The sequence below is a fragment of the Dryas octopetala genome, chromosome 1 (genome assembly GCF_963921425.1).
Source record: "Dryas octopetala chromosome 1, drDryOcto1.1, whole genome shotgun sequence".
Lineage (NCBI taxonomy): Eukaryota > Viridiplantae > Streptophyta > Magnoliopsida > Rosales > Rosaceae > Dryas > Dryas octopetala.
Genome location: NC_141366.1, coordinates 4,454,583 through 4,479,857, shown reverse-complemented (window position 1 = coordinate 4,479,857; position 25,275 = coordinate 4,454,583). Strand labels below are relative to the sequence as shown.

At 36.7% G+C, this 25,275-nt stretch overlaps 4 protein-coding genes across 5 annotated transcripts; all 4 read right to left on the bottom strand.

Annotated features, from left to right (window-relative positions):
• Positions 1-11: 11 nt before the first annotated feature.
• On the bottom strand, positions 12-3,375 carry LOC147296720 (protein NRT1/ PTR FAMILY 2.6-like). Its single transcript, XM_086254714.1, has 4 exons — positions 3,217-3,375; positions 2,581-2,798; positions 1,449-1,996; positions 12-1,094 (listed from the first exon to the last, which is right to left on the bottom strand). Exons 1-4 carry the CDS (start codon positions 3,314-3,316, stop codon positions 254-256), a joined length of 1,707 nt encoding a protein of 568 aa, XP_086110840.1. The 5' UTR covers positions 3,317-3,375; the 3' UTR covers positions 12-253.
• Positions 3,376-8,535: 5,160 nt separating this feature from the next.
• NAXT1 (nitrate excretion transporter1) lies at positions 8,536-13,009 on the bottom strand. Its single transcript, XM_086247791.1, is given in 6 exon segments — positions 8,536-9,364; positions 9,778-9,817; positions 11,043-11,325; positions 11,328-11,580; positions 12,128-12,345; positions 12,495-13,009. Coding segments are annotated over 6 exon segments (1,662 nt in total). The 5' UTR covers positions 12,586-13,009; the 3' UTR covers positions 8,536-8,587.
• A 1,075-nt stretch (positions 13,010-14,084) lies between these two features.
• MPK3 (mitogen-activated protein kinase 3) lies at positions 14,085-16,699 on the bottom strand. The gene is made up of 6 exons (XM_086251024.1): positions 16,412-16,699; positions 16,194-16,323; positions 15,764-15,901; positions 15,313-15,645; positions 14,844-15,027; positions 14,085-14,659 (listed from the first exon to the last, which is right to left on the bottom strand). The coding sequence occupies exons 1-6, from the start codon at positions 16,567-16,569 to the stop codon at positions 14,490-14,492; spliced, it is 1,113 nt and encodes a 370-aa protein (XP_086107150.1). The 5' UTR covers positions 16,570-16,699; the 3' UTR covers positions 14,085-14,489.
• Positions 16,700-19,912: 3,213 nt separating this feature from the next.
• On the bottom strand, positions 19,913-22,339 carry LOC147296717 (L-ascorbate peroxidase, cytosolic). Of its 2 annotated transcripts, XM_086251035.1 has the most exons (10): positions 22,178-22,329; positions 21,885-22,013; positions 21,630-21,804; positions 21,461-21,526; positions 21,010-21,058; positions 20,829-20,911; positions 20,614-20,693; positions 20,398-20,500; positions 20,244-20,302; positions 19,913-20,135 (listed from the first exon to the last, which is right to left on the bottom strand). In XM_086251035.1, the coding sequence occupies exons 2-10, from the start codon at positions 22,001-22,003 to the stop codon at positions 20,120-20,122; spliced, it is 750 nt and encodes a 249-aa protein (XP_086107161.1). In that variant the 5' UTR covers positions 22,004-22,013; positions 22,178-22,329; the 3' UTR covers positions 19,913-20,119. The 2 variants fall into 2 exon arrangements, with proteins under 2 accessions (XP_086107161.1, XP_086107171.1); XM_086251045.1 differs by lacking the exon at positions 19,913-20,135 and having other exon boundaries at positions 20,240-20,302; positions 22,178-22,339.
• Positions 22,340-25,275: the final 2,936 nt, after the last annotated feature.

The window sequence follows — 25,275 nt, the reverse complement described above, 5'->3', positions numbered from 1 at the left end:
CTATTTAAACTTTTAACTACAAATTGTGACATATCCGGTATTAAATCATACCACTAAAATTAACTACATTTACATTCACTTTTTCCTTTACATTTTCGAAAGAAGAAAGCTTCTTTTTCTTGAAACTTCGATATCTTTGCATCTTCAACCCCTCTTATTAGTCCCAATTAAAAAGTTTATACTTCAAACTGACCCACTAAAACACCCAAGATACATAGTAACTTTATGTCTTTATCCACTATAACAACATCGATCACTTATCATCAGAGTCAGGACTATCATCCACACCCTTTACATTTTGATACTTGTACGACTTGGCACACACCAAATAATAGCCAAAGTTCAACACTCCCACCACAACTAACATCCAATACACATTATCTAGCCTTCCATTGTTTATATTGTTTGGTAACCATCCTGTAATCTTTTGAATCACATTAATCAAACCTGTGCTTAAATAAAACGAAATCCCGATAATCAACGCAATCATCGCGGTGGACGTGTTTCGCAGAGACACCGGAAATTGTTGGTAGTACAATGCAACTTGTCCTGGAAAATGGAATGCCTCTCCAATGCCTACCAAAACCAACTGTGGGAAGAGCCACAAGGCCAACATGGGGACAATAGCATTAGGCTGGTCTTGGGCTTGGTGGGCTTGGGCTATTTTAAGCCTTTTTGACTCCACCAGTGCTGAAACAGCCATGCTGAGCACGTTCAACACGTGGCCTAACCCTATACGTTGGAGGGGTGTCGGAGATCGACCAGTCAGCTTTTGCCACGCAGGACATAAGAACCTATCAATAAGCGTGAGAGAGATGGCAGTGGAGAGTAGAACAAGGACTCCAATAGAGCCAGATGGTATTTTGAAATGTGGCCCAAGGTGACGGTCCATGGTTAGAGCCTGCAAGACAATCAAGCTGGATTGGACTCCTATTGGGGTACCTAAGAATATACTTGTTGACCATAATGGCAAGATTCTTATAAGGCTCTTCAAATCTTCTACTTGCTGCACTGTGCATAGTCTCCATGGTTTTGCAATTGAGCCATCTGATTTCATGTCTCCTTCCATTTTCTGTGCTGCACGATTAAGGAACCTGCATACAAAGAGAGTACCGTTGTATTTTTATGTTTCTAATTGCACTACATTAATAGATTAATTTAGGGTTTAATTCGTTTACATAGATGAGTTCATTTTTCAATGGGATAATTTTCTATATCTTCCAAGTACCATAAAGGCAAAACGACAAAAAAAAAAATAGAACATTGTTTAGCTCCTTGGGAGATAAAGAATGAATCATAAAAAGAAAAGAATATATGTATGCGTATCAGACTATGATTTATTGGTAAGAAAGAACCGACTCCTTATGCGCAAAGAGACAAGCATTTTTCTAAAAGAAAGAACAATGCCGAATCAAGAAAAAATATTTAGAGCGTGAATAAATTTGTACCTGAAGGTCATGGTAGGTGTTGCAGCCACGACGTGTGTCACTCCTCCCTCATGCCCATAGTAATAGTCCTTGTTTTCAGATGAGACCTGGAGACTCCTCTTCCTTGCAGTAGCAACAGCAACACGAGCCAAACCAACAAATGGGCTCCCTTGTGGCTTATCAAAGTGATAGAAACGTATCCCACATAAGAAAATGGCCAAGCCCAGTAGGTTGGCAATGACACATAGTCCAAACCCCCATTTCCAGCCCACATTGTCTTCAACATAGACAATGGCTGTTAGGGCCACAACTGAAGCGGAGTAGAGAGTGAAGAAGTACCAGTTAAAGAAAGTTGCTTGGTTCTTAGGCTTGTCAAATTGATTAGCTCCCATTGTGGCAAGGGTAAAGCGTGTGCCTCCCAAGCCAATAGTTGCTAGAGTTATACCCATGTACAGTATTGCATATTGATGTTTGGTGGTGGGTTGGCATAACTGATCTGATCCAATATTCACACAAGGTTGAGGCTTTAAGGTATCAAATGTGGCTGTTAAAGCTATAAGAACTATTCCCTGAAAGGCATAAGTGATGTAATTTGATTAGAATGCTGCATGCCCAACGCTGATTTCATTTTTCAATTCAACTATGGAGATAAAAATTTAAAATCACAATATATGTACTTGGTTCAGGCTACATTCACGAGATTCGTTTGAAAATTCACAAAGTACTGCTAATTAAAGATATCATATTTTTTGACCAGATTAATCACATGTGACTGTTGATCGATGTTAATTAACAATTAATCATAATAAATATTGATATAATAAATAAATATTAACAAACATATCATGTCATCCCTCTAGCATTATTCGGGAAATAAGAGAATGAACTATTCATACTATGGCCATGTTTGTTGAAAGGTTATTGTTTTTAAAGGTCGCAAGTGACATTCTTCTCATAATATGTACGTGAGATGCATATACATATTATGTAAGAGACATCACATATAACCGTCATATACAAATTAAACTTCATATCTCTTACAAAAGTGAAACGTGATAACTATATTGCATTAGTATTAAGAACTTTCTTCCATAAGCTTCAAGAAAAGATAATTCCATATCAAAAGTAGTATAAATTATATATGTGCTATTACCAGTAAGGAAATGAAAGAAGAAATTGAGATGACTAAGAATGAGCCAGAGAAAGAGTCAGCAATGATTGCTCCAATGACTGGGAAAAAACTGGCAGAGCCGCTGACCACGTTTGAAATCTGAGCAGCATCAATGCTCTTTACATTGAATTCTTGAATCAGATACACTATTAAATTTGACAACCACCCTCCAGCTGCAAGTGTCAAACATGCTAAAGTCCCTGCTCAATATACAACATGATCACCTTGTTATAATGTGTGGTGTTAGACAATTACTCGAGCTCAAGAAGCTAAGCTATTGGTTAGTGGGTTAGCAATTAACGCATATCAAGCTAATACTCTCCTTCACATACAAATTATGATCCATCGTATGCACGTGAAGAAGCAACAAATTTAGACACTACTAGTGCAATAAATTAATGTGGACACTACATGCAGGTGCTTTATCCTACATATTAACATAATAAGTGTCAGTGAGAGATAGGTCTTGTGTTGAAGGTTTCGAATTCGGGACCTGTGAAACTAAAACTCTAAAAGCGTACATGTTAGGCAACTATTAAACTTTAAAAATTTAAGTCGAAGTTAAAATAGGATGAACAATATGAATCTTAAACTAATATGACAGAGAGAAAAAGAAACCAGTGATGAAGGGGAAAGTGATCCATCCACCCCGTCTGCTACCAGAATCTGAAGACAAACGGGCTTCATGATCATTGTGGGAGCTGAGGGAGCCATCCATGTTGAAGGGTCAACTCAACTATATTAATTAAAGCTTTCTGCTCAAAGTTTGCTGCTGGTTTTATGCTTGCAGCTTGTAGTGTGATTCAACACCACACACACACACACACACACACACACACACACACATATATATATATGAACCTACTCGACTGCATGCTTTAATATAATCTGACAATCCTTCTGCTTTACATTAAGTTCATTGACTCAAATATGTATTCTATTATTCTATACACACGTATCTGTCTGTGCTACTATAAAATGGAGACACGTTTGTTGTCCACTTATATTGTATTATCTTTTTAAACATTATATATTCATCTTGCTTCTGTTACACATTTATATATCCGGCCGGCCCAATATTTCTTTAATTAAGACAATTTTGTCCTTTAACACAACTTTTTTTCCTTTAGAAAATTAAGGTACTTAATTCCCAACCACTTAATAAATCAAGGGAAAATGTTAACAAAATTACTATAACTATACCTCTATTTTCAATTGAGGATTCCGTTTTCACTTTGGTTCAATTAAGGAGTATTATTTTTTAAGTGCTTCAATCAAGAATATTCCGTCAATTCTATCAAAACTTTCGTTAAAATTGATCACGTGAGGGTCACGTGACCAATTTATAAGGGCAAAATAGTCTTTTAATTCTCATAAAAAAATAAAACTAAATAAATTTAAACAAATTTAAAAACAAAACAAAATTCCCTCCATCTCCCACCTTCGCCACCCCCTGCACCATGTCCCTACCCCCTCTTCCCCCTATACCATCGCCATCCCTCCCCCCTCCCCCACCCGTCCCAGCCCTGGCCCCATCCAGCTCCACCACCCCAACCCAGCCCCGGCCCCGTCGCAAAACCCAGTCAAACCAACCCGGAGTAGCGAGTACTCCACACGCCTCCGGTTCCAGGCGCTGGAGCTTTCGGTCGGAGTCTCCCTGGACCGGTTGCCATCCTCCAAGGCCCAGGAGGAGCTGCCGGTCTCCAACTCCCTCATGGCCGCATTCAAGCGGTCGTAGGTGAACTAGCGTAGGCACCCGGAGAGCTTCCACTTGCAGTAGATTTACAACCAGCAACAAACAACGTCACTTTTGAAGGTCGAGCTCAAGAACTTCATTGTGTCGATTTTGGACGACCCGATTGTGAGTCGGGTCTTTGGGGAAGCCGGGTTTCAGAGCCGTGATATAAAGCTCGCGGTTGTTCACCCCCTGGTGACGCAAGCGTCGGCCCGGTTTCCACGGACCCGATGCCCGCCCATTTTCTTGTGCAATTTAACAGATTTGGACCCTGCTTGTCCGGGTTTCAGCTTCCCCTTTTCTAGATTCGAAGATATGGATGAGAATTGTAGACAAATTTGCGACGTTTTGTCCAGAAAGAGTGTTGAAAAATGGATTTCCGAGTTTGTTGTCAATGGTGGGAGTGAAGAGAAGATGGGTATCAAGCTTAAGGATGTGGGTCACATGGCTGAGCATTGCTCTGGAGCTGGTGTTATTGTCAACTTGGGTGAATTGAAGGCTTTTGTGGGTGAGGGTGTGGTGGACAGGGCTGGGTTGGGGTGGTGGAGCTGGATGGGGCCAGGGCTGGGACAGGTGGAGGAGGGGGAGGGATGGCAATGGTATAAGGGGAGGAGAAGGCGGGGACATGGTGCAGTGGGTGGCAAAGGTGGGAGATGGAGGGAATTTTTTTTTTTTTTTAAATTGTTTAAATTTATTTAGTTTTATTTTTTTATGAGAAGAGACTATTTTACCTTTATAAATTGGTCATGTGACCCTCACGTGATCAATTTTAACGGAAGTTTTGACAGAATTGACGGAATATTCTTGATTGAAGCACTTGAAAAATAATAGTCCTTAATTGAAGCAAAGTGAAAACGGGATCCTCAACTGAAAATAAAGATATAGTTATAGTCCTTTTGCTAACATTTTCTCATAGTCATTCCCCCATAGATTAGATCTATCCCAAAACTACCCCACGTACATACAATTATCTCATCTCCTCGTGATCAATATTATTATTTTAAAATTTTAGGGGGGTCACCTATTTGCAATGAAAGCAATGTTTTTTTAATATATATATAGATTTGATCAGGTGCGAATGTACGAATGTGTACACTTACCGTCGAACGCTCGACAATAATTTTTTAAGCAGCACTCGTTGCTGCTTTTACCGTCAAGTTTTGAGAGTAAATCCCAATATAAACGTCATGAAACCAACACCAAGCATCGCACTTTTGCACTTGAATGAGCCTGATATATATATAAGGTCAAAGAAGGAGAGGAATATTTGAATCCTAACATTAGGTGTGATGATAGTTACTATATATCTACTACTATTGGAACTACATACAAGCCGGCCTTTACAAAAGCAATAATTTCTTGTGTGAAAGGTGAGTATATATAAAATATGGAATATTGAATAATACTACATATATATATGCATCAAATAATTTTATTGGTTCAATGTTCATATTTAAACTCACTTTGAATTTTATGGATTTTTTACCATTAAGATATTTTCCTGGACAATTTTTTTCAACTCATGCAAATGAAGTTAGTCCATCATTGGTTCCACCAGTCCATGATTGGCGATTTTGTCAAATTGAATGTAGATATATGGACCAACGGATAATGCTACTGCCTACTGGCAAGCATGCGTTGTACGTCTTGGCGTAATCCGTAGGAATTGTGATGGCTTAGTGCATGTTAGTGGCTCTGCTTCTTTGGGTGTGGGAGGGACCGTTCTCATCGCTTGCACTGGAACTTGAGGCTGCTATATATCATGGCTCTCCAAACTCCATTACAGGTGGAGGGTAGAAAGGTAATCTTGGAGATGGAATGCTCAGGTACTTTGTTGTGGCAGTGATGACTGATTCGTCGGACTGTTGGTTGGTGGAAGCCGCCCTAATCTTGTCCTATTTTTTTATCATGATAGGATTTGGTTTCTTCATTTCTTTATTTGTTTTATTTTTGCTTGTTTCCATGTTGAATGGCCCTCGGGATTGTAATCATACAACACATGTCCTAACAAATATATTTTTGTGTCGAGGATACGTGATTGGTGCATCCTTTAATAATATACTAACATGTTTATATATTTTAAGTAAAATTTATAATTTTTTAAATAAACAATATATATAGCGTCCTAGTATTGAGTAATCATATCATAAATGTAGTCAGCAGTCATTTTTAGGAATTTCTCCTTAATTTGTATTTCTTGATATTACTGTTGAGAATGAGCTTGTGATATTTCCTATCTATAAATAAAGTTTCCCATCTAATTTGTTCATTACCCTTCAATTTGTTTCCACCTTCTTCCTTAATTTTCACTGTAATCTTGATTAGTATTACATATTTAGAGTAGTATTATTGTAAAATATTTGCATGCTAATTGTCCGCCAACTCCTAATGCAATTATATTTGCATGCTCATCAATACTTTTATTTAATCTTTTAATTTCGCGTGCCTAATTTCATAAGAGCAATAATGCCTTGTATAGAGGATTGGTATAAAATATTTCCATGTTGATGTTCCTCAACACAACTACTTAATCAATACTACTAGATATTTGCCATAAAGTTTAAATTTCTGTATCCCTAGATATTTGCCATAAAGTTTGAACTTCTATCCCAAGCCGTCATATGCGACCACCATATATATAACAGTCCAGACAACAACAAAAAAATGTTCCTCCTATCCCAAGCCGTCATATGCGACCACCATATAACAGCTGACAAAAAAAAACACCATATAAAACAATAATAGTGGGTCTCATATACATGTAAATGCATGTTGTTGAGAAGAAAGTTACATATGAACAACTCCTATAATCTTTTTAAAATAATAGACAGGATGGGAGGTTTTTTCTTTTTAACTCGGAAGATGAGGAATTGAGTTTAAGATCTATCACAACAATAATGCTATTATCAGTGTTTTAATTATTGAAATCTAAATAATCTTTAAAGTAAGATATATATAAATCAATGAAATACTAAGATATTATTTGATATTTAAATTTAGAATATAAATTTGAGATTTCTAGCGCTATGCTGCTCGTTTCACAATCATCACTATTAAAGGTGGGGGGAATATGGCACAATATATGCTTTATATTGTTTTTAATTTGGCCATCATATCTGCTTCATGTTATAATCGACTACGGCAACAACCCACTCCTTATTTTCGAAAAATAGAAAAAAGAAAAAAATAAGGGAGAGAAGAAGAATAGAAGATGTCGATCCAAATTAGTATAGTATATTTTACAAGATCTTTTTCTTTTTTGGGTTGAGAACATTTTTTGCTTATTCTTGTATTAATTAAGTACGCTTTTTTGTCTTTTTGATTGAAGTATTAAGCACGAATATTGCTAATTTTGTTTTTTTATATCTCGCATATTGCTAATTAATTAACAACTGATGCTCTGCCTATCACCAATAAAATGAGCCTCAGCTCGACACAGCGCTAGAGCAGTAGACCTTCAACCCCCAAATTGGTTATATTTGGTATATACACTTTTGAAAATGTATATACATTATATGTGAAAATGGGATATGTGAATATGTAATACGGGATACCGACTATGAAACTAATAAGCCTCAATGGTTTGCTATTCCCATTTTATGGGAATCTATTTATTGTTGGTTTTTATGGCTAAATTACTCTTATCATAAATTGAAAATATCATTTATGTCATGCATCTGTTACATCAAGTCTATAGTTCCACATGCCCATGGCAAAAATTTGAAGACATTTTTGCAATGAATAATGGTCGTGTTAGTGGTGATATGTGCATAATGCACTCAAGCCTCTTGCTTTTGATAAAGGAGGCCACAGAGGAAGGAGTGGGAGATTCGTGATAGAATTAGAGTATCCAACCCAAAACCAATTGGCAATTGGTGGAGAGGCCCAAGACTTATAAGCACATATGCTAAACTCTAGTTTTCCGATGTGGGACATTGCTCCACATTACTCTCAACACGCCCCGCACGTGTGGCGATATTTTGAGCCTTACACGTGAACAAATTGTATTGGGTGACGTGGGAGCACGTGTGGCCGTTGAGCCTTACACGCGGATAACCAAGCTCTGATACCATGATAGAATTAGAGCATCCAACCCAAAACCAATTGGCAATGGGTGGAGAGGCCCAAGACTTATAAGCACATATGCTAAGCCTTAGTTTTCCGATGTGGGACATTGCTCCACATTACTCTCAACAATTCGAACTCTAACTTTAAATACGAAGATAATGTTCTTTGTCACTAAAGTTACAAGTCTCATCCAGAGTTTGAACTACCTTCGACTCCCTTATTAACATTCTGATACTTGTACAACTTTGCGCATAATAAATAATAACCAAAATTCAGCACACCCATCAAAACCACAATCCAGTACACATTGTCAAGCCTCCCGTCGTTTATATTATCCGGCAACCATCCTGTAACCCTCAGGAAAAGATCGATCAAAGTTGTGCTCAAGTAAAAGGCAGTGCCTATGATCACTGCAACCATTGCAGTTGCAGTGCTTCGAAGTGACACTGGAAACTCTTGATAGCACAGTTGAAGTTGCCCCGGAACATGAAATGCCTCTCCAATGCCAACCAAGACCAGCTGTGGGAATAACCACAAGGCCAACATAGGCACCATGGAATAATTGTGGGCTATTTTGAGACGCTTTGACTCCACCAATGCTGAGACAACCATGCTGGTGATGTTTAGGACATGGCCTAGTCCTAGTCTTTGGAGGGGAGTTGGAGATTGATGGGTCAGTTTTTGCCAAATGGGTAATAGGAATCGATCAATTAGTAGGAGAGAGATGCAAGAGGTTATTGGAACTAAGACTAGCATAGACCCAACTGGGATTTTGAAATGTGAACCAATGTGACGGTCCATGGTTAGAGCTTGGAGGATTGTTAAGCTGCCTTGAATTGCTATTGGGGTACTTAGAAATAAACTGGATGACCACAAGGGGAAAATTCTAATGACAGTTTTGAGATCTTCTACTTGTTGGAGTGTGCATAGCCTCCATGGCTTTGCAATTGAACCGTCAGGTTTCTGATAGAATTAGAGCATCCAACCCAAAACCAATTGGCAATGGGTGGAGAGACCCAAGACTTATAAGCACATATGCTAAGCCTTAGTTTTCCGATGTGGGACATTGCTCCACATTACTCTACATTACTCTCAACACGCCCCCGCACGTGTGGCGATATTTTGAGCCTTACACGTGAACAAATTGTATTGGGTGACGTGGGAGCACGTGTGGCCGTTGGGCCTTACACGCGGATAACCAAGCTCTGATACCATGATAGAATTAGAGCATCCAACCCAAAACCAATTGGCAATTGGTGGAGAGGCCCAAGACTTATAAGCACATATACGAAGCTCTAGTTTTCCGATGTAGGACAGCACATATGCTAAGCCTTAGTTTTCCGATGTGGGACATTGCTCCACATTACTCTCAACACCAAGTCTCTTTCAGTTTTCAGTGCTGCACCATTGAGAAAGCTGCAACAAAAGAGCACAATTAAACAACTTGAATTAACCTTTTTTACTACCAAAAAAAAAAAAAAAAGATTGTCATTATTGATTGGATTGTGAAACTTCTGTGAATGGTAAGTGAATGAATAAACTACTTTCATCATTGTGCATGACTGTATGGCATTGTGTTTTCTAAATGTACACCGTCTGTCATATGCCAAACTCAACAGGATTTCTAAATTTTTTTCCCGGCGGGCTGGTGTGCCTCATGCTCAATGATAGGGCTATTATGGTGCTTTCATGATTTGTGGTGGCCATGGCTGCCATATCATTTATAGTCAAGAAAAAAAAAAAAAAAAAAAAAGGAGTTCAGATTTATGATACTAGGGATCTTGTGAGTAATGTAACTTTTCTTTTCCTAAACTTTTTGTGGTAGGTGGGATTGAACAGGGAATAGAACCACTCTATTTTAGGTCGCATTGTCAAGTAAGGGACTCAAAGGATGGAGGACCGACCACTAAACTATCATGATGATAATATATAGAAGATCACATGGAGGTGAAGCTTTAAAAAGGCATGAACATGATCTCCAAAATCATGCGATCCAAACATCCCAAAAGGCAGGTTCAGGAACCTTTGTGGACTAAGTGGCCAACCAACCCAGCAATAGTCCCAGTACATGTGGAACCGTCCCATCAAATTAAATGAGTCCTCAACAACAACAGATAAGTGAAAATTGTGTCTTCAAGAATTTCTATCTTCAATCTTTATTATTATTATTTTTTTTAATCATACAAAAAGTTAGAGCACCAACAGAATGTGATTTCATAGTGCATCATCTCCAATGCACAATGCAAGGTATGCTAGAAAGCTTTTTAGGTCAAAGCTTGCGATGGGTTGACTTTGGGATAAATGTCTGTTTAACAGAAGAATTTGGAAGGATAATATTCTGGTTGCTTCCCCAGGTTCAAACCATGGATTTCTACTGAAAGTTTTACAAAGTTTTGTCACCTGTGGATATATGCAGAAAGTTGCACAGACACAACACAAAGGTCTTATGAAAAAATTTCTTCTCTTTCCTATATTTTCAAAAAATAATAATAATAATGATGTATTATCAGCATCTGTAGCACAATATTTTCTAATTAACTTCTTAACATTATTTTCTCAACATCCTCACAGTTCAAAAAGATGAGGCATGCATTTGGGTGCATTTGGGGAAAAAAAATTACAGGTTATATCAAATTCGCACCTGAAGCTCTTTTTGGTTGTTGCAGGCACCATCTTTGCCTCTCCATCATTGTTGTAGTGGTAATCCTCTACCCTGGATGAGAGCATAACCTTCCTTTTCCGGATACTAGCAACAATTACACGAGCTAAATTCACGAATGGGCTACCTCGTGGCTTATCATGACGATAGAAATGGTTTCCCAACAAGAAAATGACTAAACCAATGATATTAGCAAGAGAACATAGGCCAAATCCCAATCCCCAACTGACACTGTCCTCAATGTAGACAATGGCTGTAGCACTTAAACAGAACTTGTGTACATGCTAAAGAAAAACCAGTTAAAGAAAATCCCTTGCTCTTCTGGTTTATCAAATTGGTTTGCACCCATTGTTGCTATAGTAAAGCGAGTACCTCCCACTCCAATTGATACCATAGCTATACTGGCATAGAGGACTGCAAACTGAATTTTTGATGGTGTTCCACACAAGCTTGATCCATTCTCACATGATGGAGGCCTCAAGGAGTCAATCATTGCAGTCAAAGCTAATAGGACTATTCCCTGCAAGGGTAAACGGTGACGAATTTAAAAGAGCAACTTGATGTATAATTGATGGTTTTCAGAGAAGAACATTGTTCAACATGAAGATTGCATGTCTCTGTGTTGTATTGGCCTCCATATAAGCTCTACAGGTTGCTGAGGACCAGCTGGATATGAGAAGAGAAGATGCAATCCTACCACCATCTCTCTAGCACCAACCTATTTTACGAATTGTTCCATTAGATCTCCCATCTCTTCTAGGCAATTAAGCATAACGTTGAAATATAATTGAGAAAGATGTAATACTGTGCAACTTCTTACTGCTATGTGAAGTCACTACTAAAGTTATGAACTAATATTTAACCTACTTTCAGTATTTTCCAATGAGTGAAGACTTAATTCTTTCCTTAAAACCCCAATATTTTGTTGCAAATTGCAGGTGTATTATAAAAGCTTCACCTGGCAGTGAATGCAGAGCACCTAAACCAACCATCTGTCCAGGAAAAAAAACAGCCGACAGAATTATCATAGCTACTGTGTGTGTTAGAGAAGGAACAGAGAGCATTACCAGCAAAGAGATACAAGAACAGATCAAGATAACAGGGAAACAGCCTAAGAAAGAGTCTGCAATAATTGCTCCAATGACAGGAAATACAGAAGTGCAACCATTGACCACATTTGAAATCTGAGCAGCATCTATGCTCTTCACATTAAATTCCCGAATCAGATATACAATCAAATTTGCTTGCCATCCTCCAGAAGCAAGTGTCAAGCACATTAAAGTCCCTCAAACAAAAAAGAAAAAACATATGTTTTGCTAAGAGGTTTTCTTTTTCTCTTCCTTTGTGGTCAAAGTGAACAATAGAAGTGTCATGCATGAAGAAACATATAGCGCATAAATACAGGGAGAGAGATAGAGATAGAGAGAGAGAGACCTATGATGAATACAAAGATGATCCAACCACCTCGTTTACCACCAGAATCCAAAATTGCTGTTTCTCTGTCACCAGAGAGTGATGTATCCATGTTAATTAACCCACCTGCTGTAAGTCTGTGGCTGCCTTTTTTCCTCTTGTTGAAATGTTGTTCATAAGCACCCAGCCCTTATAATGAGTTCTGTAGATGCAAAAAGATTGAAAGGAAACTCCTGTAGACGCCACACTAATTGTGGTCTAGCTTTCCCTTCTGGTACCATCTAAGGACCCAGCTCGAGCTTGATATCAATAAGCACCAACTTTCAGGTTTCACCTAGTGATAGTCCTGTAGATGCCACACTAATGGTAGTCCTGTAGATGCCACTACTTTCAACGAGAAAAACTTACATGTAACAAGTGTATACATCCTCACTCCCACAATAAGTGGTCACATGACCAGCATATGAGAAGATATTGTGAGAGTGTGGGTGTATACATCCGTTACATAGAAGTCTTTCTCACTTTCAACTAGTTTAGTTTCCAAGCACCAAGTCAGTCTTGAAGGAAACTTCTAGCAACAGGTTTCACTCAAGTAACCAAGTTCATAATGTCAGTTCCATTTTGATAAATTCAACTGGTAACCTTTCTTGGATGTTGGGCATCATTTCGTGATATATTCGGAAACAGAAATTAACACAATGTAGAATTGCCATCAAGCTACACAACAGTCCAGTGAAATCCTTGTATTACTACCGCCCCAGTTTATTTGTCACCAAGATGATTGGAATTGTCAATCAATGCTGATGAATTGTTTTCACTATGAGCAGTGTAAATCATGACAGCAGGGGGCTTTGAAGCAGGCGCTTTTCACATAGAAAATGAGTACCAATCAACAGACATTATAGTAGAAAGATCAGTGTTGAGTCTTAATAGTCCCATACTAAAAAATGGGCTTGTTTTCTTTTTGCTGAAAGCATTGCTGAAGCTGTTATAACATAAATGCTGTAAATGGAAATGCAATGACAACAAGAGCAATTAAGCCAGCCAGGAAGATCGGGACAGCAAAATATCAAAAAGAATATTTTATACGAAACTCATTAGAGCAGTTGGATTCATGATCCCCCCTCAAACTCTATGAGAACAAAACTTGGGTTAAAAAACTAATCTCAATCTGCCAAATCATCGATGGATATGCGGGATTAACAACTATATCAGGGGATTCATTTACTAATAGATTGCAGTTTGCCATCTAAAATTTTTGAACTTTTGCTTTGTCCATCTTTGCCACTGCCAATCAAGTTACACATAGACAAATCTACATTTCAGGTCGAGTTTTCAGACACATAATGCTAGTTATAGAATGTATTTAAACCCTGTTCTATGAAATTTATTGATAGTTATCTATCATTTAAGGGTTAATAACCCATTATTGACAAATCTTGTAGAATATGATGAGGCAAACTATGCTTTTGGTGAACAATAAACTATAGGAGAAAACTGATTGGTAGAACAATAGCACAACAATAAATTGGTCCATTAAACAAAAGGCAGAGAAAATAAGTACAAGCTTCACAACTTGTGAAAACGAAACTACCAAATTAGCCCCACAAGGAATAAATAAAAAGTATTTATTGAATCTCAGTTAGGTTCGTCAACTCAATCTTGCTATACATGGTACAAGTTTAGTACAGCAAAAAACAAAAAAATTAAGATACAAACAAGATAAATAGAATACAAGTTCAACTGCCAAAAAAAGAGGAACTGACCTCAAAAATAATATAATGACCTAGTAAAACCGATGGGCGGTCATTGCGGAAAAACAGCAGACCCATCTGAGTAATGATGTAGATGAAACAGGACTATCCTGGATCAGCAGCCTACTAAATTGTTTAACACAATGCACACGGATGAGTGCAATATTTTGATCACAATAACCTTTTTAATCAAAGAGCACTGGAAGTGCAAATTTGTCTAATTTATAAATATAGACACTGAGCATGAATGCTGCTTTTCATATCAGGCATACTCCGGATTCAGTGTTATAGCCTCTCTGTAAATCATGTCTTTCATCTGCTCTTCTCCCAAGGGATGTTGCTCAAAATCAAAGGAGAACGGATTATGGCAGATTGGTTCATCGGCTATGTCATGCAGTCTTTCCAGGTAAGGATGAGCTAATGCTTCTTCAACTGCGGAAGCACAAGTTACACGATTAAAACATGTACAGGCAAGTTTCACTCATAATGAAGAACTCACTGTTGCATAAGCTTTCATCACCAGAGTAAATGCTCAAATTGTAAACACCAATACCATGTAATTCACAAGTTATACTGTCCAAAAAGCACAAAAGACTGACATGGGATAGGAAATTACCAGTTATCCTTTTAGTAGGATCAAATGTCAGCATTCTATCAACGAGATCAACGGCCAACGGATTAACATGTGGGAAAAGCCTCACCAATGGCTGACGAGGATGTGGGGGGAGCTGCCGAATATATCTTCTAGCATCCTCATTCCGAACAAACCCTAGATCAGACTCAGTTGGTGTCCCAAGAAGCTATAATAAGACATAAAAAGCATGTATAAGTATTTATCCAACGGATATTGCTTTCCAAAAATAGCAACATAGTTTGGGTTTTATGTATTGTCCATTTGTTATGTACTTGATGCATGTGCAGCAGCCACTTTAGTTCAAACACGAAACCATATGACAGATTTTGTAGAATTGAGTATTTGAAATGGCATTTCCTTCCTTCTAAAATGTGATTCTTAAATTCTAAATTCAAAAGTCATGTCATATCAAATTCAGGTTTTTTTTCAACTCGTCTATTATTCATCTTACCTCTGTCAATAGGCGCATCTGATGCACATGATCTTTTCCTGGAAATAAAGGCTTTCTATTCATAAGCTCCATAAAGATACAACCTACAGACCACACATCTATTGCAGCAGTGTAATCTGAAGAGTTCAACAGTAGCTCAGGTGCCCTGTACCATCTGGTGACAACATATTCTGTCAATAACTCATTCTCTGCAGTCGGACGAGCGAGGCCAAAATCACATATCTTAAGATCACAATTAGCGTTCAACAAGAGGTTGCTGGGCTTCAAGTCTCTATGAATAACATTCGCCGAGTGTATATATTTCATTCCTCGAAGAATCTGATACAAGAAGTACTGCAAAGCATTCCAATATACATTGATCAGTCCTCAAATAATAAAATAAAACCCTGTACTCACAAAAAAAACTAACAATGGGAGTTGGTTGAAGAAATTAAAAAGCAAAGACTAGTACCTGACAATGCTCCTCAGATAAACCTTGATTCGAGCGAATAATTTGGTGCAGATCAGTATCCATGAGTTCTGTTGCAATGTATACATCCGAAAATTCTCTCCGTAAAGGTGGAGGAATCACATCTCTGATAGCTACGACCTGTTTGAAAATCATAAAATTCTACTTTTAACAATCGGCCTTCTAACCAAATCATTCCAAATCTAAAAGAGTATATACTTCAACTTCCCATCTAACAGTTTCTATCCCAAAATCCTTGAATCTTCCCAAAAGCTTCTACTTCAGCTAATTAACTAAATTAGTAATATTCTTTTTTCGTGTTCAAAGGTATGACCATAAATAGAAACTACCTAAAGAAGTCAACTCTGTCAAACATATTGAAACAATTAGCAATCAATATAAGCACTTGATCAAGAAAAGCAGCAAAACTCACGTTTTCATGATCCAAATGGCGAAGCAGCTTAATCTCACGGAGCGTGCGCTTGGCGTCCATGTGATTGTCAAAGGCGTTGGCGATTTTCTTGATCGCCACCATCTCCTTCGTCTCTGAATTGAACACCGAGCTGCAAAACCAAGCAATCCAAATAAACAAACCAAAACAGACGACGAAAAAAAATCGAAAAAGACTAACAATTTTGAGCAACGACGTACCAAACGATGCCGTACGCGCCGCGACCGATTGGAGTGATCGGATGCCTGTACTTGTTCGTGATCTCGAACAGGTTGCCGAAGATGTTGTACTGAATATACTGACCGCCGTGCGAAGGAACCGCCGGGAAGTCTCCGTTGCCGGGAGCGAGGTCAGCCATTTCCGTACAGTGAGTGACTTGACTTTCTCTCTCTAGAAGTGTGTGAGTTTCTTGCTCTAGAAAGCTCTGTTGCTGTTTGTTGGTGTTGTTGACGATTGACGAAGAATAAGACGAAGGGAGAGGCTTTAAATGTGAGGGTAAGAAGACGATGTTAGTGTTCGGAAAGCGCGCCAGAGACAATATAGCGACGCGTTTGGGGGAGGATTGGAGAGCTCAGATTTCAGCCGCCTCTGATGGACGGCTGGGATTCGTTCAAACTTTTCAACGGCCATCATTCTGCATTTTCTATACGACTGCTCTTAAATTTAAGTATTTTAAGGGGTGGTGTTTGCGTGCGAGAAGTGTCAGTGAGACTTGGGAGCACCTCACCTAGTCACCTGTGGATGAGTATGGACCGTTGACTTTCTATATTTTATTTTTTTTGTTTGGATACAGATGAAAACATGTTACTCTTTTTAAATTACTAAAGAGAAGTTGGAGAACGATTGATTATTTCACAAGTAAATCAGAAAATCACAAGTTATGTATAATATTTCCTATGGGGAAACAAATGTGATTTGAGGAGAATGAATAATTAAAAATTAATTAATTATTAGTACAAAACAACCAAAATAATTATATTAGAAAAATAATTAAATAAAAAGTCTGACATTATGTAACTACATATAAGGAGAGAAAATATGAGATTGAGTAGATAGATATCAGCTCAAGTATGAGAGAGAGTTCTTTAAGTACGAGATATTTAGCATGTAAGATCCCAATTCACTCAAAATTGATAAAAGAAAATACGTGAAATTTAATTTAGAAGAAAATCCAAACTAAATAAGAAAATGAGCAATTTTTTTTTTCACTATTTTTAGCTTCCTGCCTCAATCAAATAGTACCAATAATAGTTTAAGTGTAATGTTATTGAGACCTTCTCAATTGACCATATGCACTAACCATATGAGATATCAGTCGATTTGTTAATCTCAATTACAGTGTTAATGAAGATGGCATGTACAGATTAATTAACATTTCATATGGTGTAGCCTATATGGTTAATTGGGAAGGTCTCAACAACATTACTCATAGCTTAAAGGATTTGAAATAGAATTGTCCTATGATTATGAATTAATAATTGTTAGTGCTCATTGTGTGAGTGAAGTATATTAATAAGTGGAGTAATTGGAAAGATAAACAAAGCACCTTGTAGGTTGGATAAGAGGGGTTTTGTATTGAGCCACTTGAAATTAGGACAAGATTGGAAGGGTGAGGATGTGAGGAGGGCAGAGTGCTCTATTATTGGTATTATTTAAGTACGCGTCCCATACTTTGTACACAACGAAAGATTTTAAAGTCAGTATTTTTTATCAAGTTATCAACACACGTTTTTATTTTTCAGCCAATTATTGGGAACGTCCCTGCGACTATAATACTGACTTTTTTCATTGGGTGAAAACTTTTGGAACGTGGGTGCGTGCTGATTCTTCATTCAAGGAAGTTGCTCGTGTGTGTTTCAAAAAAGTATAAATGGTTATTCTACAAGGGAGTTGCTATTCACACTTCCAAACTATATTCCTGCACTTCTTTCATATTTTAAATTCATTTAATTATATTTTTATTAATTTATTTTCCAAAACTACTCTCAATCGCTTCACTGTAACAATCTTGTTCGTATATTAGGCTTCTTTTGAATCTTTTATATATAAACAAACGTATTTAGTCAAAAGTTTTAGGCTTCTTTTATATATATTATATGGTCCAAAAAGGAAAGGAAAGAAGAAGAGGGTTTTCTCTTCCTCACAAAGTTGATATAAATCAATGACCAGCTTCATGCTTTGTCATTCTTTTTTGACCAGATCATGCAGCTTCATGCTTCGTCATTCTTTTTTGACCAGATCATGCAGCTTCATGCCTTGTCATTCTTTTTTGGCCAGATCATGCAGCTTCATGCCAAAACTGATGAAGAGCAATCCACTTTAGAATTTTTGAAAAATATTTAGGCCACACAAATAGTAGGTATTAGGTAAGGCCTTGGGCCTTGGCCCTTTTCTAAGAAAAACAAAGGTCCCACTATATTAAAAAAAAAGAGCAAAATGCACGTTGGTCCATTTATTTTAACCATTTTCTCAAGTTGGCCCAAAATTGACGGAATAAATGATTCATTGGGACATGTCAATTAGATACTGGGCTATAGTGGGACAAAAAAAAGATCGTGAACTAATTTAAAAAAATAGTTAAAGTAAGTGGACCAATAGTGCATTTTACTCTAAAAAAGAAGTTAACTCTCTTTCTAAACCCATTTTTTCGAAAACAAAAGGCAAAATATAAAATCTCCAAAATAAAAAATATTTAGTACTAAGATTTAGTACTAAGAAATCGAAGAATTTTGTAAAACTTGATTTTTTTTTTTTTGTTGAAAATAAAACTTGATTTCAATTTAGAGAGGTAAGTGGAAATAGGATGGTGATTTTTTTTTTTTTGTTGAAAATAAAACTTGATTTCAATTTAGAGAGGTAAGTGGAAATAGGATGGATGACCCATGTAGACATCTTGACATATGTAAAATTATCTAAAAGGGGATGAAATTTCCAATTCCAAATGTAGAACCCACGTAAAATCAACAATCTTGTTACAGATGAGAGTTTCCAATTTACACCTATGCAAATTAGTGCAACTTTCTTGACCCCATCTCATATGGAATGAAGAGAATTGACCAGTTTTATAAATTAGATCGACCTCCCTTCGCAACATTCTCCATTTCTCTGAAAATGGAAATAATTCGTGATTTTAGAATGCCCTCTCCACCTCCACAAATTGACCCAAAGCTTTTGAAAGGTGTGAACAAAACCAATAAGCTATTAGAAGATTGGAAGGGAGTGGAAGGTCAGTCATTACTCATTAGAAACTTGGGACTAATAGAATGATTATGTGGAATTCTTTGTGCGCACTTGTTTTCAATGAATACTTGTTTATTAGACTTTTGATTGAGCTCGGAGACTTGAACGCGTGATATCAGGTTCGGGCCTATGAAATTTTCTTAGTCAAAGAAGAAACATAGCGTGGTAAGTGGAAAACTGGATTTGACACATCTCATGCTTAAGAAATTTAAAGGTCAAGCCACAAGGTACCACTTAATAGCTATGCTAAACATAGTCTTTGAGCCATGAATTGAGATGGGCCACCAAACCATAACATTCACATTAATCCAATAAGATCCCCATTCCAAAATATCGTGACAAATTAAAACGCACAAGTTTTAGACAAACTTGTTTTTGTTTTTTGGGCCTCAAGTTCTTTAATCAAACTTGAAAGAGAAAATAAGTGCACAAAAGATAATATCCAAAAAGGCCATATTCGAAAGTGAACAATTTGTATTATTTAATCTGAAGGATGATTACCATGACATTCTATCCAATTTAACACGTTCATCAAACCAAAATAGAAATCCAACTTTCCTACAGGGAAAAAGAAAAAGATACCGACTGCCTAAAACCCCTAAAGCTAAGAGGTATCCGAAAAACACAAGCAAGGCATTGGCATCATCATCCTTTTAAGTCCCAACTGCTCAAGCCTCAGCAAACCTACAAAGTAGAGCAAAGTAATCAACATTAAGGCCAATTCTTGGTTAGATAAAGCATTAAATGAAACCAAAATTAATACAAGCAAAGTATTAAAAATTGACAAATTACCCAAGCTCAGAGAGCTTCATATGGGCTTCAGCATAATCAGCAAAGAAAGCATCTTCATCCTGAAAGGAAGTTTATCAATCAGAACATAAACAAATTGTGCCTAACAATATTTAAGCGCACATATGAAAATTTTCAATATTCAGAAAATACGCACCGCAGCATATTTGTCAACAAGAGGGCGGAAGACAGGATCTGTCAAGAGGGCCTTATCAGTTGGAAGCTGTAGGAGGCCTTCCTTCTCTCCACTCAAGAGCACCCTAAAAGAATTCAAGAACATTATACAGAACAGTACAGCACAGCTCAATGCAAATATAGACATAACCCAGAAAGCAATAATTAATAAAAACTTCAGCATGGAAACAAAACTCACGTGAAATAAGAGTTGTCGAAGATAAGGGGGTTGGGAGTCCAGGGTCCCTCAAATCCAGATCGCTCCTTGTGTGCCCTTCCCTGAAATATACCATCATCACCCCATATACAGAAATCAGCATCACACATTGACAAGATAACAACCATTTGATGATCACCTTCAATATTTTAGCACAATTAACACTAGAAATCAGGACCATAAGACTTTTAACGTACCAAGGTGTGACCACCAGAGAGAGCAACAATATCCTTGTCACTGAGGCCCATGGTGCCAAACACAGCCCTCAAATGGTCAGAACCTGCAGCATTTTAAGAGTATAGATAAATTCAATCAATTCCGTGCACAAGTACAAATAAACTCAAAACAATGACATAAGATCATTCCAAAAATACCAACCCTTGGAGGCATCAGGAAGACGGCCTTCTGGAGGTGGCTCAGGCTTGTCCTGGAACAACCGGAGGAATATCAAAAACAAATAGAAATCAAAACATCACTACAATATATACTTTGACCTTAAATTAATATAATCCAGAAGTACAGAATCGGAAAGTAAGTGCATTGTCCTTAGATTGAAACCGTAATTTAAACAAACATGATTAAGAAAACTGCAAACACAATCTAATTCGCCAACTCAAACAGATTCGAGAGTTTCACCAGAAACACATACATAAGATACATCCAATTAAAAGCCATCAAAGACAAAGCAAAGCAAGGTTTCACACTGATCAATAGTAAAACAAGCCTTCAGTTAAACATCACAATTTCAATTACTAACTCATCTCTCCATGGCAGAGGTTCCAAGATCAATAACAGTACATAAAAGAATAAAAAACCAAAGCTTACTGACCTCTCTTCCTGGGTGGAAGGGGACGTCAGGCCCACCAGTAATCTCAACTGCAACAACCCCAGCCAACTATATAACAAATTAAACCCAAAATTAAATAATAATCCCATCAAAAACTAATCACCAAAAAATTTATATATATAAATATACTCTGTAATTTTTTTTATATTACCTGGTAGAAGTCAGCGTAAGAGAGAATAGGGAACTGCTCCTTGATGGGCTCCAAGAGCCTGACAGCAATATCGAGACCACTGTTGGCCGCGTGAGCGAGCTCAGCTGGGTTCTTCATGGTTCCGAATGGACCTCCGGTCTTTGTTTTCACATCGAAGGTCCCAGCAGAATGCCATCTGCAACCGACCACACACAATCAATACGCACAAACATACAACAAAAATATAGAGGTATTTTACAGAGACACGAGACGTACGCTATGCGGAGCATCAGAGGAGCGCATTTCTTCTCGGCGATGAGACCTCTGAGCTTCCTCTTGGCCTTGTCCACGGCCTTCTTGTAGTCCTCGCTCACGTTTGGGTAGCACTTCCCCATGGTCGCGGTTCTGCAACAGTCACAAAAATCTCAGATCAAAATCAAACCCACAGAAACCGAATTCAAAATTCAAAATTCAACTTTGGAGATCCGATTTCCAGATGATCGGCATTCGAAGCACGACCGAATCGGGATAAAGTAACGAGGTCGTTTCGATCTGTGTTGGGCACGTACCTTAGAAGCAGACTGATTTTGGAGTGAGAGAAATAAGAGGTGAAACCCTAATAAGCGTTGGGACTGGCACGGGTAGAGCACAAGCTCAAGCTCGGAGGGGAAGATATAGGGGGGTGTGAGGAAAAGAAGGTTCTAGTGTTTTTCTCTCAGCCGTCCGATTTTAAAGATCTCGTGGCTGGCTTTGGTTGTGTTTTTTGACGGTCAGGATTTGTTTGGACAGATCGGCGGTTTTGGTTATGGGGTTGGTGGCTGATTTATGGAAACTCTACAGTCAAGGCTTGTGATTGGGGGCAAAAGTTCGGATTTTGTGGGATGACAAAAAGATAGGTGAACCCACAAGAAAAAAAGGTAATTACTGAGGAATATGGATCAATTTATCATTTGAGTTGACTAAAATACCCCCCGTGCATTTTACCATTCAATGTGATTTGCTCGTACTAATAGGGATTAATGGTGATTTTTAATGAGCTTTACTAAGAATTACTCATCTCACTAACTATTAGTCTATTACCAAAAAGAATTTTGATAAAGCAGAATAAAAGATAAGAATACCACGTGTATGATGATTGCCTCATTCACATTTTCAATCTTGTTTGATAAAATGTTTTTTTTTAATATATCAAAGTTTCCACCTAAATTTCATTGTAGCATTTTCTAAAAATAAGTCTGGATAAATTGAGCAAACATAAAAATAATTTGACCTAAATTAAATACTGGACAAACACAATAAAGAGGTTTCAAAAAACTAATGTATACAACATTTATAACATTGTCAAGATCAATATTGAGATACTTTTAACATTGTAAATAATTATACCACCAAATGAATAATTAGTTGGTATATTTTCGAATGAAAGGAAGACAATTAATTTACCAAAAAAATAAAGAAGCATTTCTAAAGCAAAGAGTTGTAAATACTAAACTCTCATGCGAAGGACATTTAGGTCATTTGATATCTCCAAACGGGTTAAGAATTTTCCCGAGCAGAAAAAGTTTCTTTATCTGCAAGTGTGAACACTCTCTTCTTCAGAAGATTCCATTTGCAATATGATTAAACCACCAAGCACAACAAAAGTGCCTATATCACCCCTCTAATCTGATTGGTCAACCAACAAACAGTGCACGTCCGCTCCTGTTATTCTTCCTCTCCTTTTTTTATTTCTGCCAAGCTGTAATACCATTGGCCGGCGTGCTTTCCGATACCCAATCGCAAAGCGCCACTTTGATCAAATTGATAGTTGGATGAAAAACCTCCTCAGTCATCAATGGAGAGTGGAGACTGAATGATGTCACATTTTTTATGTTCTCCTTTATTTTAATTTCAGATATTAATATATTATTATAAAGTCCATTTTGGACCTACTTACTTTACATATATCTTAAAAAAACCCATTTAATTAGTTTTAAACTCATCTTCTAAAAAATCTGGTGGTTCTGTCTCTCTCTTTTTCTCTTTTATCTCCTCCTTTGATGGCCTCTATCTCTAATCTATTTTTTGATCTCTTCTCTGATTCGTGTCTTTGTTTGCTCTCATTGTTTTCTCTCTCTCCCAACATCTGTAATCTATATTACTCTCTAACTATTTCTCTTTCTCCCCTTCACCCATCGGAGCCTTGAAGGAGGTCGGCAACCTCCGAATCGGAGTTTGTCGACTTCCGATATGAGAATGGTGGACATGATCTAAAAGTGTTATACACGATTTGGAAGTGCTAAGCGATTGCAATGTCTAATAATATATATATGAGATAATAGTTATTGTTAGACAATGACAATTATTTATTACCGTTAAAAACTACGAATTTTTACTCCAGCATTTGAATTTTTGTGCTTTCTGTTGGTTTTATGCATTTTTTACATGTTTATACATAAAAAAATACAGAAGATTTATATAAGCTGCATTGTTTTTGGTACTATTGCACAGTTAGAATTGCCATTGTCCCCTGAATTCCATTTTTCTAGGTGGACAGTGGCAATTCTAACGAGTACCATGCCCAGCGCATTTTCCTAGGTGATTTCATTAAAATGAACTGCATTTAAACTTGTTTTTTTGATAGTTAACCTTAAAAAAACTTATTTTCTACAATACTTAAAAAAAAAAAAACTTTTAATTTTTAAAATAATACTTTGGAATGCATTAAGGTTATTAATACCATGAATTCCAACTATCTTATCTCTTATTATTCTTATTCACAATATTTTTTCATGATTGAAATATTTTAAATTTTATATCACCCTCGCAAAAAAAATCAACCAATTGTAAATAAACCAATCAATGAATATTGTTACCAATAATTGTATGTTCATTTAATAATAGCTACATAATTAGATTTTGTTAAATTTTTGCAAATATGATATTTAAAGTGTGATCTAAATAATAAACGATTATGATCATAAAACTACATTGTAGAATGAATATGATACGAGATCAAGTATAAATGAGAAGGAAACTATAATTTTCTACTAATATTATGACAATTGTTAACTTTTGTCTAAGGACTTGTTAATTTATTATGTCCTTTAGGTGGGTTTAAGTATGGTACATTTTGACAAAAAGAAAAAAGTATGGTACATTTTTTTTATTAATCAACTATTTATAAGATTTGAATTTAAGACCTCCTCCAACAAAATGAAGGCTTGATGCCATTCCCTAATTTGGAAAGAAAAATTTTGAATTTGAAATCTCTTTCAACATTAAAAAGATAATTATGATTGAACTAATAGTTAGTTGGTACGTTGTGGGTTTAAAGTCATTTTACTTTATCTTTTGTCATTCTAAGAGCATGTACAATAACTTTTTGCTATATGCTATATTTAGTATGATTTTTAGTATTTAGCAATAACTTTTGTGTTTTTTACTTTAATGGCACAAAAGCTATAGCTATATGTTAATATGTTTATATTTTTAATATATTCTTATATATCCTTATAAATTAAATTTAATATATTAAATTATTTTAATAATTATATCATTGTAATTTTAATGAAATATTTAATATGGGCCCAATATTAAATATATTTAAATATTATTAGTTTAATACCCAAATTAATATTTTAGTATTTTTCATGTCAAAGTCAAATTTAGAAATTGTAAAATTTGA

Bases quoted from the DNA above. Each gene is read 5' to 3' on its own strand.
- MPK3 (XM_086251024.1), bottom strand. From the start codon at position 16,569: ATGGCTGACCTCGCTCCCGGCAACGGAGACTTCCCGGCGGTTCCTTCG. The intron at 15,646-15,763 runs GTACTAGTCTTT...AATGCTTTGCAG, and splicing joins TATCTGAGGAGCATTGTCAG to TACTTCTTGTATCAGATTCT. The intron at 14,660-14,843 runs GTAATTTCCTAT...GTGCTTCCGCAG, and splicing joins TCCTACTAAAAGGATAACTG to TTGAAGAAGCATTAGCTCAT.
- LOC147296720 (XM_086254714.1), bottom strand. From the start codon at position 3,316: ATGGATGGCTCCCTCAGCTCCCACAATGATCATGAAGCCCGTTTGTCT. The intron at 2,799-3,216 runs GTTTCTTTTTCT...TATATTGAGCAG, and splicing joins CACTTTCCCCTTCATCACTG to GGACTTTAGCATGTTTGACA. The intron at 1,095-1,448 runs GTACAAATTTAT...CTTTGTATGCAG, and splicing joins ACACCTACCATGACCTTCAG to GTTCCTTAATCGTGCAGCAC.
- LOC147296717 (XM_086251035.1), bottom strand. From the start codon at position 22,003: ATGGGGAAGTGCTACCCAAACGTGAGCGAGGACTACAAGAAGGCCGTG. The intron at 21,805-21,884 runs GTACGTCTCGTG...GGTCGGTTGCAG, and splicing joins CCTCTGATGCTCCGCATAGC to ATGGCATTCTGCTGGGACCT. The intron at 20,694-20,828 runs GTACGTTAAAAG...GGTATATTTCAG, and splicing joins TCTCTGGTGGTCACACCTTG to GGAAGGGCACACAAGGAGCG.